The following is a 19,896-nucleotide window of genomic DNA, read 5'->3' as shown; positions in this document are numbered from 1 at the left end:
TGTGCGCGTGCCACCCACTGGGGAAAACGAAGTAATTAAATAAAAAGATAATTTGAAAAAAATGTAATTACCAGGCCCGGGTCCCAATAGTTTGTACCTGCACCCCCACTTCTCCCCCTTCTCGGTGCCCCTACCTTTACTTTCACACCTCTTGCTGAAATAATTTGATCTATTTTTTAAGGTGAAGGTGTGCTTGATTATGGTTTGAGCACTTTGTAGTTTTACTGTAATCATTCTTCATCTTCTGTTTGTTCTTATGTACCCTGTTTTACAGTGGGCCAGGACAGAATAACTTGTAGCCAATTAGATCTTTAGCATTACTATGTTACATTACTATGTTACAGAGCTGGGGCAATTTATTTGATTCTGAACTTGACCCATGTGTTGAGTTTGCATGTTCTCCCATGTTTGTCAGGGCCAGATTGAGGGCCACATGAGCCTGGGGCTGAAAATGATAAAGGGCCTGTTGTGAGCCGTACCGTGCCGCCGGAGATGTGGCCAGTGATGTGTGGGTGTGGCCAGATGTGTGTGGGCGTGGCCAGCACCATGGAGGGCATAGCTTGCACTTCCCTCCAGCCACCTACATCTCCCTCCCATCCTCCCTTATATAAAGAGTGCAACACTAACTGATTCACACAGCATGTATGTAAAGTGAAGAGTGCAAATACATCCCAGCTGTTCCTCATGCTGGGACAAGCTCTTGGCTAATCAAGATAGTCCCCTAAAATAAGGACTATCCTAATGGAATTGAGACAGTTGAGAGGTAAAGGTATGTTATTTTGTTGACCATTGAAAACAAAAATACAATGGTTAATTATTTTTATTTATAAAGTGCTTTTTTTTTTACATCATTATTATTGAAGTTTTTGCAACATATTTGGGGTACAAAAAAAGAAGAACGGGAATCAACAAGGGGGGATACAGGGGAAAACGCCATTGCAGAGGGGAGGGGGTTACACATTCTGAAAATAGAAAAGAGGACACAACAATACAAAAAAGCATTACAATGCACATCATAGAAACATAGAACATCCAAAAGATGCCGTGGGGGTAACTACTAATCCTCCTGGGGGGTATCAGATAAAGCCAGGAGCGAGTGGGTGGGAGAGGAGGAAGATGACCCTCTATTTGCACCCGCTCACTCTGTAACATATACATGCCATTTGAACCACTTGATGATAGGAACCGAAGCAGAAGTGGAGTATGGCATGTCTATTGTTTCCATTTTATAGCTGTACCAGGGGCGGACCCAGACATTTGTCCTACCCCGGGCGATTTTAGGGGGGGGGGATTTAGGCCCCGCCCCCTTTCTGTGTCCTAAGGCTGCCGGCGGCTGCACAGTATATGCAGGTCCGTTCAGCAGTGAAAATGTGCTGTCCTGCTGCTCTGATTGTGTTTAAAACACAATCAGAGCAGCCGGGCAGCACACTGTCACTGCTGAACGGACCTGCACAGTGTGCAGCTGTCGGCAGCAAGCCCCTGGTAGGGGAAGCGATCGCCCCGATGCCCCCCCCCCCCCCCTGGGTCCACCACTGAGCTGTACTGTATTTTAGAAATAATTTTAGTCAGCGTAGGGGATTTATAAAGTGCTTTAACAGAAACATTTTTAACATTGAACAAAATACAGGGTACTGACAATTTAAGAAAATTAATAAAAAAAATAAACTTGAATATAAGTATAAATATATAAAAACACTCTATTATATGTATGTCTATATTGATTACACGCTTTCTTTCTGCAAACAACTTATTGGATCCTCTTCAGTTAGGCTTTCGCTCTCAACACTCCACAGAGACTGCCCTGACCAAGGTTGTCAATGATCTGATTACAGCTAAAACTTAAGGTGATTATTCTCTTCTAATTCTCTTGGATTTCTCTGCTACATTTGACACTGTTGACCACTCTCTCCTTATACAAACGCTACAATCCCTAGGACTTGAAGGCACTGTCCTATCCTGGTTTTCATCCTACCTTGCTAATCACTCTTTCAGTGTTAATTTCTCTGGATCCACCAACGTTCCGCTTCCTTTATCTGTTGGAGTACCACAAGGCTCAGTCCTAGGTCCTCTGCTATTCTCTATCTACACAGCTTCTCTTGGAAAATGAATAAGCTCCCTTGGATTTCATTATCATCTCTATGCAGATGATACACAAATGTATCTATCCTCTCCATATCTCTCACCATCTGTGTTGTCTCGCGTTACTGACTGTCTTTCTGCCATTTCATCTTGGTTGTCCTCTTGCCAACTCAAACCCAGTCTTTCAGATACAGAATTAATAATATTCTCGCCCAGCAATAGAAGCTTCCTGCCTGACATTTCTATTTCTGTTGATAACACAATCATAAATCACACCCCGCAAGCTCGCTGCCTAGGTGTAATCCTTGACTCGCAATATAATGATGATGATGATGAGATATATATATACACATACATAGACACACATTCACTCTCCACTTAGGTTTACCTTTTAAACCTGCTAGTTAATGCAAAAATCTAATCAGCCATTCAGGTGGAAGAAACTCAATGCATAAAAGCATGCAGATATGGTCAAAAATTGCAGAAATTTACAAAATTGTTAATTGTTGGTGCCATATGGGTTGTTTCAGTACCTCAGAAACTGCTGATCTCTTGGGATTTTTGCACACAACAGTCTCTAGCGTGTATAGAGAATGATGCTCAAAACCAAAACCATTGCCATTCAGTGAGCGACAGTTCTGTGGGTGGAAACACCTTGTTAATGAGAGTCGTCAGAAGAAAATGGCCATCCTGGTTCCAGCTGATAGGAAGGCGACAGTAACTCAATTAACCATGGGTGGTATGCAGAAGTGCATCTCTGAATTCACAGCGCATCCAACCTTGAAGTGGATGTGCTACAGCAGCAGAAGACTACACAGCACCCTTGTGACCGCCACACAATACACAGCACCCTTGTGACCTCCACTCAACACATAGCACCCTTGTCATGGCTACACAGTACATGTAAACAATACATAGGGCAGCCATGAAACCACCACCCAATACAGAGAGCAAAATATTATTTTTATTGATACAAACAAACTGCAGTTAATGTGTGAGAATGTGATTATCAGTTGTTGGTCATTTTCATACCTCCTAACATCTCAAATGGCCAAAGGGGAATATATAAGATTTGTTATATATAACTATTCTTTCTTCAAGTGCTCATACATCTGAGCAGACTTTAAAATACAAATAGTCAAACACAGTTACCTGTCAGTGGCACCAAGACATAATCTCCATTGAAAAAGTTGGTAATTCTGTTGTAAGAACAGGAACTAATCCTTATGTTAATACACACGGGCCATTGACACATACATATGATAGTTTCATATATCCCTTGTTGGGCCGGTATTCACATATCCCCTGTTGTCACATATCACCTGCTGGGCCTGTTGTCATATAGCCCCTGTTAAAAATAAATTGTTCCTACCTCTTGTGTTGAATGCTGCTGACCTTCGTCTGGGACTGGGTGGAAGTTGGTACAGCATGAGTCACACACAGCCTCTGTAGATGCAGCCCCCACCCCCAGGCCCGGTGCTCCCATTAGGCAAGGTTAGGCACTTGCCTAGGGCGCCGGGCTCTGGAGGGCGCCACAGAATGGTAAATTACATTGAAACTTTGCGGCGACCGCTGACCATACCTGTCACGGCCGCCGCACAGCATTCAGATGCACGGGGAGGGGGGAAGAGGCTATTGCTCACCACCGCCGCCTCTCTGCTCCGTCTCCTCCCCTCCACTCACTAGTGTCAGTGAGTGGAGTGGAGGGGAGGAGACGGAGCAGAGAGGCGGTGGTGGTGAGACAAGGTAAGGAAAGACGGGGTATGGGGGGAGGAGGGCGCCAATTTTTAGGGGGGGGGGAGGCGCCGCCGATTTTTTTTTTGGGGGGGGGTGCCGATTTTGTAAAAATGCCTAGGGCGCCATGGACCCTAGCACCGGCCCTGCCCACCCCACACAACAGGCAGCCTTGTGATTGGCTGCATGTTGCTTTCCAATGACAGGACTGCCCCCTAGAAACCAGGGAAGCCTCGCCACCCTCCCCACGCCGGGTGCCTGGGCCTATTTCTGTGGAGAGGCCTGGGGCTGTAGCCCCATCAGGCCCATTGTTATTCCGGCCCTGGTGTTTGTCCGCGTTTCCTCTGGCTGCTCTTTGTCTGGGGTTACCTTTCAACAATAGGTATTTATATAATAGAAATACATATAATAGAAGTTACATGCACTTCAAATAATGGCAGTGATAGCACACAATTTTAATTCCATGGATCAGTTGTAATAGATCTCAGATTTCAGAATCAAAATAGAAACATTTCAGTTGCAGAACTGCTGAACAATGACACAACTGATTTATATTACTGTACACACACTGTGTAATACTTCTGACCTTGAGAAATATTTGGTATGCTAGCAGGCATATCAATGTTGATTTACCTGCAACACCACATTGAAATTACAGGTTCCTTTATATAGATTTTAAACACCTTCCTATTATGTCACTTTAAAATAAACAACATTCACATGTTCCTGATAAAATAGGCACTAGAATACATTGTGTCATCATGTATTATAGTTAAAATAGTAATTATAATATAATAATTATATAGCAATTAACTGAAGTTATATTTGTCCTCCTTCCACCTCACTTCAGAACCTATCCCTCCAATCAGGGCCGGCGATGGAATTTCCAGCACACCCATGCAGGCAATTTGCTCTACATACTCTGCTCCCCTGCATTAAGGTGCCTATTCCGGTCCCTATTTGTTCAGAGCGGGAACCCAGGGGTTAAGAGAGAAGGGGTCCGTGCCGGAAAAAATAATTTTTGCGGCGGGCTGGGGGACTGCGTACTCTCCTGCCGGACTTACTGGGCTTACTGTATCCACTGAGCCTGCCTACAGTGTCATGTTTTTCTTTTCATTCAGTCTTCACCCCTATCCTGATAGCGCTTCTCCCAGTTCTTACTCTCCCCTGATCTTATCTCTGCTCCGGCATTAATTGTTTTCATAAGTCCCGTAAAACTGGAAGAACTGGTATAGGTTCTCACATGTCTCCATTGGTTCTCACTTGATACCCTGATTTTTTCACAGAACTTAGGATCCTAATGCACCTAGATTAATTAAATCATTAAATAAATATAAAGTAAATATAATTGCTTTACAGCATTTAGCGTTCAAGAGGAAATGTAGTGTGGCTTTTACTAACTGACAAAAATGTATATCAAAGGGGCTAAATGGATGGTAAGCATGGGTGTGAGGACCAGGGGGGCAGAGGGGGCAGTTCCCCCCTATGCTTTCTGTTGGGTGGGCAAAGACTGTGTTTTGTTCTAAACTTGTGAAACTTTTTTAAATGATAGATTGTCTTACTATAACTACCAAATGTTCTTTAATGTAGATTGCCTTAGTATAAATGTAATACACATTGAGTTGTTTATTTAAAAAAAACTCTTAAGGTTTGCATTCATAAACATTTAATAAATAACCTGTATTGATGATGAACAACTATTCACTTTACTTTTACCCTGAATTTTGTGCAGTGCGTCCAGTGACAAACATGTGATATGACAATTTAAATTTATAGCACATACTATAACCAGTGAGGTAGTGACTATAGATTTAAATATACTCCCAATGAAATGTGATTAGGCTGTCAATGATTTTTTTTTAAAAAAAATAGGTTAATGACTATGAAAAATGTACATTTGTAAGATGAACAATTGAATTTATCTATCTAACAGCCATTGTGCAAATTGGTAATTAATATTAATTATAATATTTATTTAATAACGCATAAATACATTTGGGCCAACCCCTGAAGCACTGTCAAAAATTAACATAGGATTGGGAGTCTTTGTATATTTACAGTCACTGTTACGACTGTTATAAATCGAGATACCAAATGCGAGAATAAGGGGCTCCAAGCCCTGTAGTAGTCCTTGGCCTTGTAACACCCCCCAATCCCCAGTGAAAATGTTTGTTCCTACGCCCCTGATGTTAAGGGACTTACAGATCAACTTTGTGCTATATGCAAAGAGAAGAAACATCATTGCAGCCATGGGACAAAACACGGACTGAATGGTTGCTTGCATTTTATTTAGTAAAGGACTAGTCATATACAAACATTAAAAACAAAATAGGTACATATGCATTCAATAGGATAGGATAATCAGACAATAGAATATGAACATACCTCCCAACATCCCATTTTTAGGAGTCGGGATGGGCAGGGCCAACTTAACAACAGTATGGGCCCCCGGGCATAGCAGTGCACCGGGGCCCCTATATATAAATATATAAGTTAAAAAAAAAAAAAAAACTTACCTTTCAATCACGATAAGTTGAATCCTCTTCGCTGTGCTCCTCCATGCTGTGCTCGCAGTGAATGTCTGGCGTGATGATGTCATCACGCCCGACATTCACTGCGAGCGCATCACGGAAGAGAGGTCCAGGGAGTGAGCCGGAACCTGAACGGTCAGGTGACCGCAAAAAGTAAGTTTATTTTTTCTTTTTTTTTTCTTCTTTACAGGCTTTTTTTACAGCAGCAGACCTGCCAGGGCCCCCTTTCCCCCTGGGCCCCCGGGCACCTGCCCATCATGCCCAATGGGAAAGACGGCCCTGGGGATGGGGGTAAGGCCATCTTGTGTGGGTGCATGATTCCTTCTGTGGGGGGCGGTCATATTTTGAGGGTCATGCCCAGCACCTCTGACATGCTAGACTATTCCCACTCCCTTGCCTCTTCTGTAAACACCCTTGGATTGCCATACCACCAGTGAAAGGTGCGTACGGCACCTGCTCTCCCCTGCTCTGCTATGCAGAGCATCAGTGAACAAGACATAGCTCTTAACATGTCTAAACAGATCAGATAAAATGTGATGAGTGTAAGAAATTAGGTAAAAGAGCGCTGAGGGACTGTTTGAACCCGGAAATGGAATGGTTGATATGTCCACATAAGTGGTCATGAAATAAACTGTGAATGAATAAACCAAGATCTGGGGCCCACTGCGATCCAACCTCCACTATTGGTGGCAAAGTAGGAGACAGATTTATGTTGGTCCCTAACACAAACACAGTGGCTTAGAATGTTGCAACTAGCATAGAAGTACTTTAATAGCAAAATACAATAAATTAATTACAAGATTTTAACACATTGGTTCTGCCCAAAGCTGCATCTGAACTAACTAGTGTCTCATACAAGAGACATAGATGGAATGGGAATTTAGAACTAGAAGACTATAACTCTTGTCAGTTATTAAAAGCTATGTTTCCAAATCACTCAGATATCTGTTGGATATGTGAGTTTGATAGGGTAAGTCTTTTACATATATGGTGTCCTGTACTATAATTGTACTGGACATACATACATTATTTTATAGGGAAGCTAACAGTTCTTGACCCTAGTTGATGTTTCAGGAGACCCAGAAAAGCAAATCATTCTTAACACTCACTCTAACATGCATGCAGTGTGTGAGTTTGAATTAGCTCATGATGTTATTATTATTATTATTATTATTATTATCTTTGACTTATAAGGCGCCACAAAGGATCCGAAGCGCCGTACATTACATATACAGAGAACCATGACACAACATGATACAAAAATATATACAAACACAGATGACAGGGTAAAGCAAATCAGATTATTTCTGGGACAGATAGTGAAAGGGATGGTAGAAATCAGCAAAAAGAAGGCCAAAGCTTAAGAAAACAGGGAAAACAGGGCTAGTGAAGCAGGTCAAGAGGTACAGAGTGTGATGGAATAGTAGAAGGAGCACTTAAGGAAAGAGGGCTCTGCTCATGAGAGCTTACATCCTAAAGGGAAGGGGGAGACACAAATAGGATGCTACTAACTGGGGCAGAGAGCCAGGACAAGAAAGTTAGGAGGACTGATAGACCTGAATAAAGAAATGAGTCTTAAGGGCATGCTTGAAGCCTTTGAAAGTAGATGCTAACCTGATGGAACGTGGAAGATCGTTCCACAGCAGAGGAGCAGCCCAGGCAAAGTCCTGAAGACGAGAGTGAGGAGGTGATCAGTGAAGTAGTGAGGCGGCGGTCACAGTCAGAGCGGAGGGGGCGGGTAGGAGTGTAGGTAGAGATGAGATTGGAGATGTAGGGAGGGGAAGATTGACTAAGAGCTTTAAAGGTGAGGGTGAGGAGTTTAAATTTAATTCTGTAGGGTATAAGGAAGCAATGTAGTGACTGTTGGAGGAAGACTGCAGAAACAGAGCGGCGGGAGAGAAAATGAGGCGGGCGGCAGCATTGAGGATAGACTTAAGAGGATCAAGGCGAGAATCAAGTAGGCCAGAGAGAAGGAGGTTACAGTAGTCATGTCGAGAGATAACAAGCGAGTAAACAAAGGTTTTCGAGGCTTCCATGGTGAGAAAGGGACGTATCTTAGATATATTCCGATGATGTTGACTCTCTGTGTATGAAGGGCATACACCTTATTCCAGGGAATTACAGCCTGATACCTGTTGGAAATAAGCTTTCATTAATTTCCCCAGAGCTACCTGGCAATAAGTAGTAGAAACCTGCAAAGTAGAGGGAAAAGACAGACAAAATATTCAATCATTTTAAACATTACATTTGTGAAACTAATGGCTTGCATAATATAATTCGTAGTTTTGGACGTTCTTTTAAGTAATACATGTTAAGATATCGTGACAGGAGTATATTAAAGGTTTTAAAGAATATCTGTATGAGTTATTTCATCAGGGTGCCATGGTATATTCCCAAGAGTTCATTTTTGATTAGAAAATTGCTGAGTCTCTCTCTTTATTAATAATTACCTGTAAAACCTGACTTAGATTTGCCTTTTGAAAATATTTTTTGTAAATTGATGTCAACCTTAGAAAAATAATTAAAAACTACCTCCTTTTTATAAAGATTTTACAAAAAGAACTGTTTATAAACAGACGTTTGTTAATGGCCCTATTGCTCCTTCTGTCATGTGTATACAGAAACAGCTTGTGACTGGCTGCATTTTCTGTGTCTTACAGCACCGGCAGCAGTGATCCATACTGCATTGTGAAGATAGATGATGAGACAATTATCAGGTATTACATTCTTGTAGTTTTTTCTCCATTTGCAGCTCAGGCTTTGTGGCTTTGTCACTGGAAAGATGTATATTTGTGTGTATGAATCTAATGAGGCTTTGTATTTGACATTTGCCACATGCCCAAGACAATATTAATGGCTGTCATCCAAACCAAACATTTGGCTTTCACTAGAAAAGTATGTTGTTTATAATATAACTCCCCCGCTTGTGACCACTAAGGATTAATGAAACAGAAACTGTTTATATGACTGCAATTTGGATCATAACAAGAAAGCTATATATAGAGATCTGTAGCAATGCCAGAGTTCACAGACAGGAAAAAACATCATATTGCTCTATATTGATTGTACTTGGTAATAAAGAAATCATAGTGGGTTTCTTGACAACGAATATGACGAGTTTTAAAGGAGTTTAATGATGATTTTTCATTTACCATAGGGAGTGTTAAGACTATTGTGAGCTTACTCTTACAAATTAATATTACAAAGTATTAGAATAAACAGTAGGCAGCACAGAGCAGGAAAAGAAGCAGCTACCAGTAGTCAGTCGTTCAGGATTCCTATAGTTGTTTGTGGTGAACTATTACATGTGTATTCCAAAAAGGAGTATTTTTCATATGTATTAAATAGCACCAGCTCTTCCTTTCCCCTCTGTCCAACTCCTGGACTGTAGCTGTCCCTAATGCCCCTTATATTTAGCACCAACTATCTTGTTGTCAGTAGTACAAGGAGCACTGATAACAGACCATTTTCATATGCAAGATGCATTCCTGTTTCCTGCTCAATAAATATACATTTGATAGACTGAAAAATAATTAACCAATGACACTGACTAGTGTGTGATAGTTGGAATATGTCACTTTTGTTTCTGAGAGGTACAATTATGCGAATGCCTGTCCACTTCATACATAATAAAAAGTGGTAAGGCAATAGATTACTATTTGGGAAGTTAAATTAGTACTCCCATATTTTTTAAAAAGGAAAGCATGGACAAGATGTTTACTCTCGCCATAGAAATATTATTTGATATCAGATGGAGTTAAATAGTCAGAAACCTTAGCCCCGCTGATCATGTTAAGCCAAGTCTATCAGGTGTTAAGGAAAATAAGCTTTGTGAGTTAAAGAGGTTGCTAGTTTTCAGGCAAAAACCGGGGTATGATACATTTACCCCCAGGTCTACTTCTTTAACTCCAAAGGATAATTGCAAAAAATAGAAAACCACATAGTATGACATATAATTTAGTTAGGATGATTACATGCATTGCACTTGCAAAGCAGACACATTTTACAACAGTATCCAGCCTTACTAATTGCATTATGAAGAGAAACAGTTACATGACCATTTTGTGGATTGCAAAAGCACTTGCACTGCTCCCTTTTTGCAGTCTATATTATAGTCCGGATTAAAATGTATATATATAGAAGTTTGCTATCTATACCGTATTTAGTGTTTACAGAGTATGTATGTACATACATTGCAAAGATTTTGATGAAAGGCAAAGTTTAATTCCAGTGTATTGACTATAATCTTTATTTAGGACAGCAACTGTCTGGAAAACACTGTCACCATTTTGGGGAGAAGAGTATAAGGTCCACCTACCACCTAATTTCCATTCAGTATCTTTCTATGTTATGGATGAAGATGCTCTAAGGTAATTCATGCAAAAGTTTGGCTTATGCAAGAACACTAAATTGATTCCTATAGAACTCTGGAAGATTTCCATTACCGTAAATAATGACTGTATTTCTCTTCTCTATTTGCTTATTTTGACTTAAAGTGATACAGTATGCTGCTTGCTGATCAACAAAGATCTTAGTCAGAGGGGTGAATTCAATTGGCCGTGTTACTGCCGAAAGTAACGCGACCTGCGCACTATTACCGATATTACGGTAATATTCCACGTAATTACCGTTAATACGGTCATTTCAACGCCGGCTTTTTGCACGCGGCTCAGGGAGCCGCAAGCAAACAGCTGGGTTAAAATTACAGTATTAACGGTAATAGGTTTAGCGCTGCGTTACTCTGGGGGGAATTCAATTCCCCCCATAAAGTCAGACAAATACAGTAAGACCTTCCAAACATTAGTCTTGGAGAAAGAGATTTGCATACATACAGTGGTCGACTTGGACTGTTATATGGTGGTATGGTGATTGTAAAACTATCAAATTCCATTGACTTACATTTTCCATACCACCACTTCTAAATTTCCACTTCAACCACTGCATACACATATGCAATTGTATATGACTTTGAATTTTGAACCCTTAATATTTTGACAGTAACACAGTCTTGCTAAATTAACATTTGTTAGTCTTCCACACCGAAACCTATTACACACATTGAATTAATAAACAATTTTATTGTTGAACTAATCGTGCACATATGCAATAAGCTAAATATGAATTTGAGAATGCACAATAAAACAATTAACTATGTCTGTTCTGTCCATACACACACAGAGCCATACAATTGGGCATGTGTGTGTTTGTGTGTATTCGTCCATGCACTGTTTGAACAGTTTTATAATATCATGTCCTGTTTCAAATAATTTTGAATGTTTCAGTGATCTTAAAATGTGAACATTCAAAAATGTTATAGAAGTAACTGACAAATCAATCTCTGTCTGCACCGAGCACAAGTAATAAGGCCAAGACAGAAGAAATAGGATTAAAGAGGAGGCAGAGGAAATTGTGCATAATTGAATGTAAGCACAAAATCGCAAGGCAAGACAGAGAAATGTGACATTGTACTAGAGATGGTCACTGACCCCCGTGTTTTGGTTTTGTATTCGGTTTTGGATCTGGATTACCTTCGTGTTTTGGTTTTGCAAAACCGTCCTTGCGTGTTTTGGTTTTGGTTTTGTTTTGCTATTTTTGAAAAAAATACAATTTTTTTGGTCTAAAATAACCTAATTTAGTGCTCCACCAGTTTCTTAGATAAGTGAGGTAATTCTAAAGCTAATAAATTATGAAAAAAACGGTTTAATCCCTGGTAGGCCGTCCTTAATTTGAACACTTGTCTGCAAATTATACAGACAAACCTGGTTGTCTACCTCCTCCATCTTTGATTATTGGCAGCCATCGTCTTTGGGTGTATATTACACCCTCCACTTGCAGTTGAATATTAAAAAAAGCAGCCTGCACAGACTGTGGAACTAGAAAGTAAAATTAAATGGACCACGGTAGTTTGGTGGCTATCTATGCCCCCCCCCCCCCCCCGCCCTCCACTTATAGTTCAATATAAACAAAAGCCTGCACAGACTGTGGAACTAGAAAGTAAAATTCAATGGACCACGGTAGTTTGGTGGCTATCTATGCCCCCTACCCCCCCCCCCCCCCCTCCCGCTCTCCACTTGTAGTTCAATATAAACAAAGCAGCCTGCACAGACTGTGGAACTAGAAATTCGAATATACAAAGAAATGGACAAAGGCAGTTTGGTATCTGTCTGCATCAGATCCCCTCTCCACTAGGAGTAAAATAGAAAACTATTCAGCTGTTATATAATCAAGAATATAAATAGAATTGAGAAAGACAATTTGGTATCTGTCTGCATCATAATCATCAACATCCTCATTAGCGCCCTCGTCACCTCCACAAATCTCCCCCTCATCCTCTTCTATTTCCAAAGTGGCATCCTCAAATTGTGTATCACCGGCTGCACTCGGGCTGTTCAGGTACACATCAGCAGAACTGCTGAAAGGGCCCTTCTTTATGGGTACACTAACAGAATGCTCACGATTAGACATACCACTGTTGGATGGACTCTCCACAGGGGTTGGTGTCATTTGTGATTTAGAGCAAACATTATCCTCTAATGCCTTACTGTTATCTTGCAGCTCGGCTTTGACGCGTAACAGTAGTTGTGCACCAATTTTCGGCTTGGTAACTTTTTGGGATCTGCCCCTAATAGCCAAAGGTGAAGGCCTCATTCTCTCTTTGCCACTGCGTGTGTAGAATGGCATGTTATAAAAAAAAAAATTATCGGCACTTACCGTAACTTTTGCTTAGTAACACTTCTTTTTTTTACTTCAACACAGTAAAAAAAAAAATTTTGTTTTTGTTTTTTGGACTGATTTCGAAACACTCTGTAGTTTGACATCGCCTTGCTGAGATGACATAGGAACACTAACATCAGGACTGGTGACAGAACCTGGTTGCTGGTGACAGAACCTGGTTGCTCATTCTGATCATATGTTGACTGCTTTGAATCCATTCTGAGCGCAAAGCACTTGTAGTGGTAAAAATTATTTGGTAGATTCTGCTGACAGATATGACTTTTGACAGCCACAAATATTTATGCACAATTATGGGGGACACCCCAAAAGCACTGGGGAGTGCTAAAAATTATTTGGTAGATACTGCTGACAGATATGACTTTTGACAGCCAGAAATATTTATGCACAATTATGGGGGACACCCCAAAAGCACTGAGGAGTGCTAAAAATTATTTGGTAGATACTGCTGACAGATATGACTTTTGACTAGGGATGTGCACCGGCCACTTTTGGTGTCTCGTGTTTTGTGTTTTGGATTCGGATTTGCTTGATGTTTTGGGTTCGGATTTGTTTCGCAAAACACCTGTCGAAAGGTTTTGGTTCGGATTTAAGGTTTTGGATTTGGATTTATTTTGAAAAAAGCATAAAAAGTTCCAAAATCAAGTTTTTGGGCTTATTTTCACTCCTACGCTATTATTAACCTCAATAGCATTCAAGAACAATCATTTCCACTAATTTCCAGTCTATTCTGAACACCCTCACATCTCACAATATTGTTTTTAGTCCAAAACGTTTCACCTGAATTCTACCAAAAAAGTATCTGGACTGCGTAGTGGAGTGGTCCCCACAATATAATAAAAAATCCTTCAACTGGTCTGAATTCCACCAAAAAAGTATCTGGACTGCGTAGTGGAGTGGTCCCCACAATATAATAAAAAATCCCTCAACTGGTCTGAATTCCACCAAACAAGTATCTGGACTGCGTAGTGGAGTGGCCCCCACAATATAATAAAAATTCCCTCAACTGGTCTGAATTCCACCAAACAAGTATCTGGACGGCGTAGTAGAGTGGCCCCGATACCCAATTTGATACCGGGGCCACAATATAATAAAAAATCCCTCAACTGGTCTCAATTCCACCAAAAAAGTATCTGGACTGCGTAGTGGAGTGGTCCCCACAATATAATAAAAATTCCCTCAACTGGTCTAATTTCCACCAAACAAGTATCTGGACTGCGTAGTAGAGTGGCCCCGGTACCCAATTTGATACCGGGGCCACAATATAATAAAAAATCCCTCAACTGGTCTCAATTCCACCAAAAAAGTATCTGGACTGCGTAGTGGAGTGGTCCCCACAATATAATAAAAATTCCCTCAACTGGTCTGAATTCCACCAAACAAGTATCTGGACTGCGTAGTAGAGTGGCCCCGGTACCCAATTTGATACCGGGGCCACAATATAATAAAAAATCCCTCAACTGGTCTGAATTCCACCAAAAAAGTATCTGGACTGCGTAGTGGAGTGGTCCCCACAATATAATAAAAAATCCCTCAACTGGTCTGAATTCCACCAAACAAGTATCTGGACTGCGTAGTGGAGTGGCCCCGGTGCCCAATTTGATACCGAGGCCACAATATAATAAAAAATCCCTCAACTGGTCTGAATTCCACCAAAAAAGTATCTGGACTGCGTAGTGGAGTGGCCCCGGTACCCAATTTGATACCGGGGCCACAATATAATAATAAAACCCTCAACTGGTCTCAATTCCAGTGCACAGATGGCGGACACCGGATGGACGTCTAAAACCAACATAGCAGTTAAGGGCGCAGTTCCTTTTTTTTGTGACTGCACAAACAATTAACGTAGTAATAGAAATGACAGTTTTTTGGTTTTTTTAAATATAGAAAGAAAGAAGGTAGTACTAGAAATGGCAGTTATTCGAATCCCCAGGAGAGTCTAAGTGGGGTGAGCCACAGAGAGATTATTTCCCTCAGTTTCTCTAACAGGTTGTCAGCAATAGAAATGGCAGTTCCTCTTTTTTGGAACTGCACAAACAGTGATGAAAATGAAGGTGGAGCTGGTGGCATGTCACGGTCCTCTTCAGAGGACAATCTCCTGACCAGCAGGTCTTTGCACCGCTGTAGACTTGTGTCCGCCGGAAACAGAGACACAACATACGCTTTAAACCGAGGATTGAGAACGGTGGCCAGAATGTATTCCTTTGACTTTAAAAGACTGACCACCCTCGGATCCTGGCAAAGCGTACAAAGGGCTTCATCCACAAGAGCTACATGCTTGGTGGAATCGCAATGGTGTACCAGCTCCTCCCTCACTTTCTCCAGCTGCTTCTGCAAAAGCCTGATCAGGGGAATCACCTGACTCAAGCTGGCAGTGTCGGAACTGACTTCTCGTGTGGCAAGTTCAAATGGCTGCAGAACCTTGCACAACACGGAAATCATTCTCCAGTGCGCTTGACTCAGGCGCATCCCCACTCCTTTTCCTATGTCGTAGGTGGCTGTGTAGGCTTGAAAGGCCTTTTAATGCTCCTCCATCCTCTGCAGCATATAGAGGGTGGAGTTCTAGCATGTCACTACCTCTTGTTAATTTAGATTGCAAGGCTTGTAAATACTTTGAAGATAAAAAAAAGCAGGCTGCACAGACTGTGGAGCTAGAAAGTGAAATTAAATGGACCACGTTTTTTTGGTGGCTATCTATGCCCCCCTCGCCCTACACTTGTAGTTGAATATAAAAAAAGCAGCCTGCATAGACTGTAGGACTAGAAATTCAAATATACAAAGAAATGGACAAAGGCAGTTTGGTATCTGTCTGCATCAGACCCCCTCTCCACTAGGAGTAAAATAGAAAACTATTCAGCCGTTATATAATCTAGAATATAAATAGAAATTGAGAAAGGCAATTTGGTATCTATCTGCATCATACACCTTCATTAGCCAAAACTGTAACTGGACTGTGGGTGATCCTTCCAGCATATGCAGAGGGCGTGCTGCAAATGGTGGAAGGAGCCACCTCTTCCCGTACAGTGATGGGAAGGTTAGGCTTCGCAACCACCAACACCCTTGGACTCGCCTTGGGGATTTGTGATAATTTCTCTTTAGAAGGCAGAGTTGTTTGCTGTGTTGTTGCTGACAGCATAACTCTCTTAAATTTTTTGTAGGGGGGGGGAGGAGGGCTTAGTTCCTTGGGTGAAGCTGAACCACTAGTCATGAACACGGGCCAGGGCCTAATCCGTTCCTTGCCACTGCGTGTCGTAAATGGCATATTGGCAACTTTACGTTTCTCCTCAGATGATTTTAAGTTTCTCTTTTTGCTACTTTTACTGAACTTGGACTTTTTGGATTTTACATGCCCTGTACTAGGAGATTGGGCATCGGGCTTGCCAGACGACGTTGATGGCATTTCATCGTCTATGTCATGACTAGTGGCAGCAGCTTCAGCATTAGGAGGAAGTGGGTCTTGATCTTTCCCTACTTTATCCTCCAAATTTTTGTTCTGCATTATATGTAGCACAAGAGAGTGTACCCCGAAGCCACACACACTCGGCAAAGCCTTTAAAAATTATATGCGGCACAGGAGAGTACCACTGGACTGGAGTTATACAGCAGTACCACTGGACTTATACTGCAGAATCAGTGAAATTTGTAATGTGGCAGTACCAATGGACTTATACTGCAGAATGAGTGAACTTTGTAATATTGTAGTACAACTGGACTTATACTGCAGAATGAGTGAACTTTGTAATATAGCAGTACCACTGGACTTATACTGCAGAATCAGTGAACTTTGTAATATTGCAGTACCACTGGACTTATACTGCAGAATCAGTGAACTTTGTAATATTGCAGTACCACTGGAATTATACTGCAGAATCAGTGAACTTTGTAATATAGCAGTACCAATGGACTTATACTGCAGAATCAGTGAACTTTGTAATATTGCAGTACCAATGGACTTATACTGCAGAATCAGTGAACTTTGTAATATTGCAGTACCACTGGAATTATACTGCTGAATCAGTGAACTTTGTAATATAGCAGTACCACTGGACTTATACTGCTGAATCAGTGAACTTTGTAATATAGCAGTACCAATGGACTTATACTGCAGAATCAGTGAACTTTGTAATATTGCAGTACCAATGGACTTATACTGCAGGATTGTTTTTGGATATTTTTTTAAAATTTCTTTTTTTTATAATTATTTATTTTTTATTTTTTTTAGAACTTTTTTTAAAAATTTTTATAACTTGGGAATAATGGGGAAATAACAATGCCCTTAGAAGGACAGAGCACAGGACACAGCACCACTGGACTGAACAGGACACTTCACAGGACCCAGAAGCACCACTGAACTCAGAAGGACAGAGCACAGGACACAGCACCACTGGACTGAGCAGAACACAGCACAGCATAGCACGAGATATAGCAGGACAGAGGAAAACCTATCACAACCTCCCTCTAACCTGATCAATGCCCGAGTGAAGATGGCGGCGGCTAGCGGGGAATTTATAGAATACGAGTATCGCGAGATCCGACAGCGGGATTATGACTCAGAGCCTCGGTTTCAGTTTTGCAATTGGCGGGAATACCCGGATCTGTCTCGGATCCGGCTCGGATCGGCAACGTTCGGGTGGGCTCGGATTTCAGATATCCGAGCTCGCTCATCTCTACTTTTGACAGCTGCACAATTATGGGGGACACCCCAAAAGCACTGAGGAGTGCTAAAAATTATTTGGTAGGTACTGCTGACAGATATGACTTTTGACAGCCAGAAATATTTATGCACAATTATGGGGGACACCCCAAAAGCACTGAGGAGTGCTAAAAATTATTTGGTAGATACTGCTGACAGATATGACTTTTGACAGCTAGAAATATTTATGCACAATTATGGGGGACACCCCAAAAGCACTGGGGAGTGCCAAATATTAAAAAAAAATAATAAACCTCTATCCTCCTCTCTTCTCTAGCGATTTTTGTTAGAGCAATTGCAAGAAGAATATTGGATTCTCTGTCCCTGCTCTAATCAGCCTGTGACTACACCCTGCTCTCTCCCTCTGTCAAATGGCGATGGATTGCTGTGGAGGCGTGTATTTATAATCTTGAAGTATCGCGAGAACCGAGCCCCGAGATCCGACAACGTCACGATGACATTCGGCCTCGATTTGGATTCGGAGCGGGCGGGAGAGTACATCAATAGAACTATTTGTCAGCAGTCTATTGTTTATTATAGTTTATTACATGTGAGGGCCTGCTAAGAAAGGTATCTCCATTCTGCATTATGAATTTTTGGTTTATTTATCAATTTCTATGTAGCCTCAAAAACATAAGATTAAAGCAGAAACAAAGGTTTAATCTGTCACACTGATTTGAAAAAAAAAAAAATGTTTTTGTCACATATTGTGCTGTAACTGCATTACTAACCAACGGATAACACTATATAACATGCTAAGGGGAGTATTCAATTGTTAGCACGATTTTTTTTTTCCTTGCCGTGTTAAAGAAAAAAATCTCCCGTGGGTTTTTGCCGGCAATAGCAACCGTTTTGAGTTAGCGCAGCAGGAAAACTTGTGCACTTGTAGTGGTAAAAATTATTTGGTAGATACTGCTGACAGATATGACTTTTGACAGCCACAAATATTTATGCACAATTATGGGGGACACCCCAAAAGCACTGAGGAGTGCTAAAAATTATTTGGTAGATACTGCTGACAGATATGACTTTTGACTAGGGATGTGCACCGGCCACTTTTGGTGTCTCGTGTTTTGTGTTTTGGATTCGGATTTGCTTGATGTTTTGGGTTCGGATTTGTTTCGCAAAACACCTGTCGAAAGGTTTTGGTTCGGATTTAAGGTTTTGGATTCGGATTTATTTTGAAAAAAGCATAAAAAGTTCCAAAATCAAGTTTTAGGGCTTATTTTCACTCCTACGCTATTAACCTCAATAGCATTCAAGAACAATCATTTCCACTAATTTCCAGTCTATTCTGAACACCCTCACACCTCACAATATTGTTTTTAGTCCAAAACGTTTCACCGAGGTAGCTTTCTGGACTGCATAGTGAAGTGGTCCCGGTATCCAATTTGGTATCGGGGGCCACAATATATCACCCTCAACTGGTCTGAATTCTACCAAAAAAGTATCTGGACTGCGTAGTGGAGTGGTCCCCACAATATAATAAAAAATCCTCCAACTGGTCTGAATTCCACCAAAAAAGTATCTGGACTGCGTAGTGGAGTGGTCCCCACAATATAATAAAAAATCCCTCAACTGGTCTGAATTCCACCAAACAAGTATCTGGACTGCGTAGTGGAGTGGCCCCGGTACCCAATTTGATACCGGGGCCACAATATAATAAAAAATCCCTCAACTGGTCTCAATTCCACCAAAAAAGTATCTGGACTGCGTAGTGGAGTGGTCCCCACAATATAATAAAAATTCCCTCAACTGGTCTGAATTCCACCAAACAAGTATCTGGACTGCGTAGTGGAGTGGCCCCGGTACCCAATTTGATACCGGGGCCACAATATAATAAAAAATCCCTCAACTGGTCTGAATTCCACCAAAAAAGTATCTGGACTGCGTAGTGGAGTGGTCCCCACAATATAATAAAAAATCCCTCAACTGGTCTGAATTCCACCAAACAAGTATCTGGACTGCGTAGTGGAGTGGCCCCGGTGCCCAATTTGATACCGGGGCCACAATATAATAAAAAATCCCTCAACTGGTCTGAATTCCACCAAAAAAGTATCTGGACTGCGTAGTGGAGTGGTCCCCACAATATAATAAAAAATCCCTCAACTGGTCTGAATTCCACCA

The 19,896-nt window shown here is 41.3% G+C and overlaps 1 protein-coding gene across 2 annotated transcripts in view; it reads left to right on the top strand.

Moving 5' to 3' along the window:
* Positions 1-19,896, top strand: part of LOC142138433 (ras GTPase-activating protein 4-like) — a 156,372-nt gene that overhangs the window by 60,485 nt on the left and 75,991 nt on the right. For both annotated transcript variants that reach the window (XM_075195106.1, XM_075195107.1), the window contains 2 exons: positions 9,005-9,061; positions 10,601-10,714. In XM_075195106.1, the coding sequence (XP_075051207.1) occupies positions 9,005-9,061; positions 10,601-10,714 (171 nt within the window). The remainder of the gene's footprint in view (positions 1-9,004; positions 9,062-10,600; positions 10,715-19,896) is intronic.

The sequence above is a fragment of the Mixophyes fleayi genome, chromosome 2 (genome assembly GCF_038048845.1).
Source record: "Mixophyes fleayi isolate aMixFle1 chromosome 2, aMixFle1.hap1, whole genome shotgun sequence".
In the NCBI taxonomy this organism is placed as follows: Eukaryota; Metazoa; Chordata; class Amphibia; order Anura; family Limnodynastidae; genus Mixophyes; species Mixophyes fleayi.
This window is presented reverse-complemented; position numbering and strand designations above follow the sequence as displayed.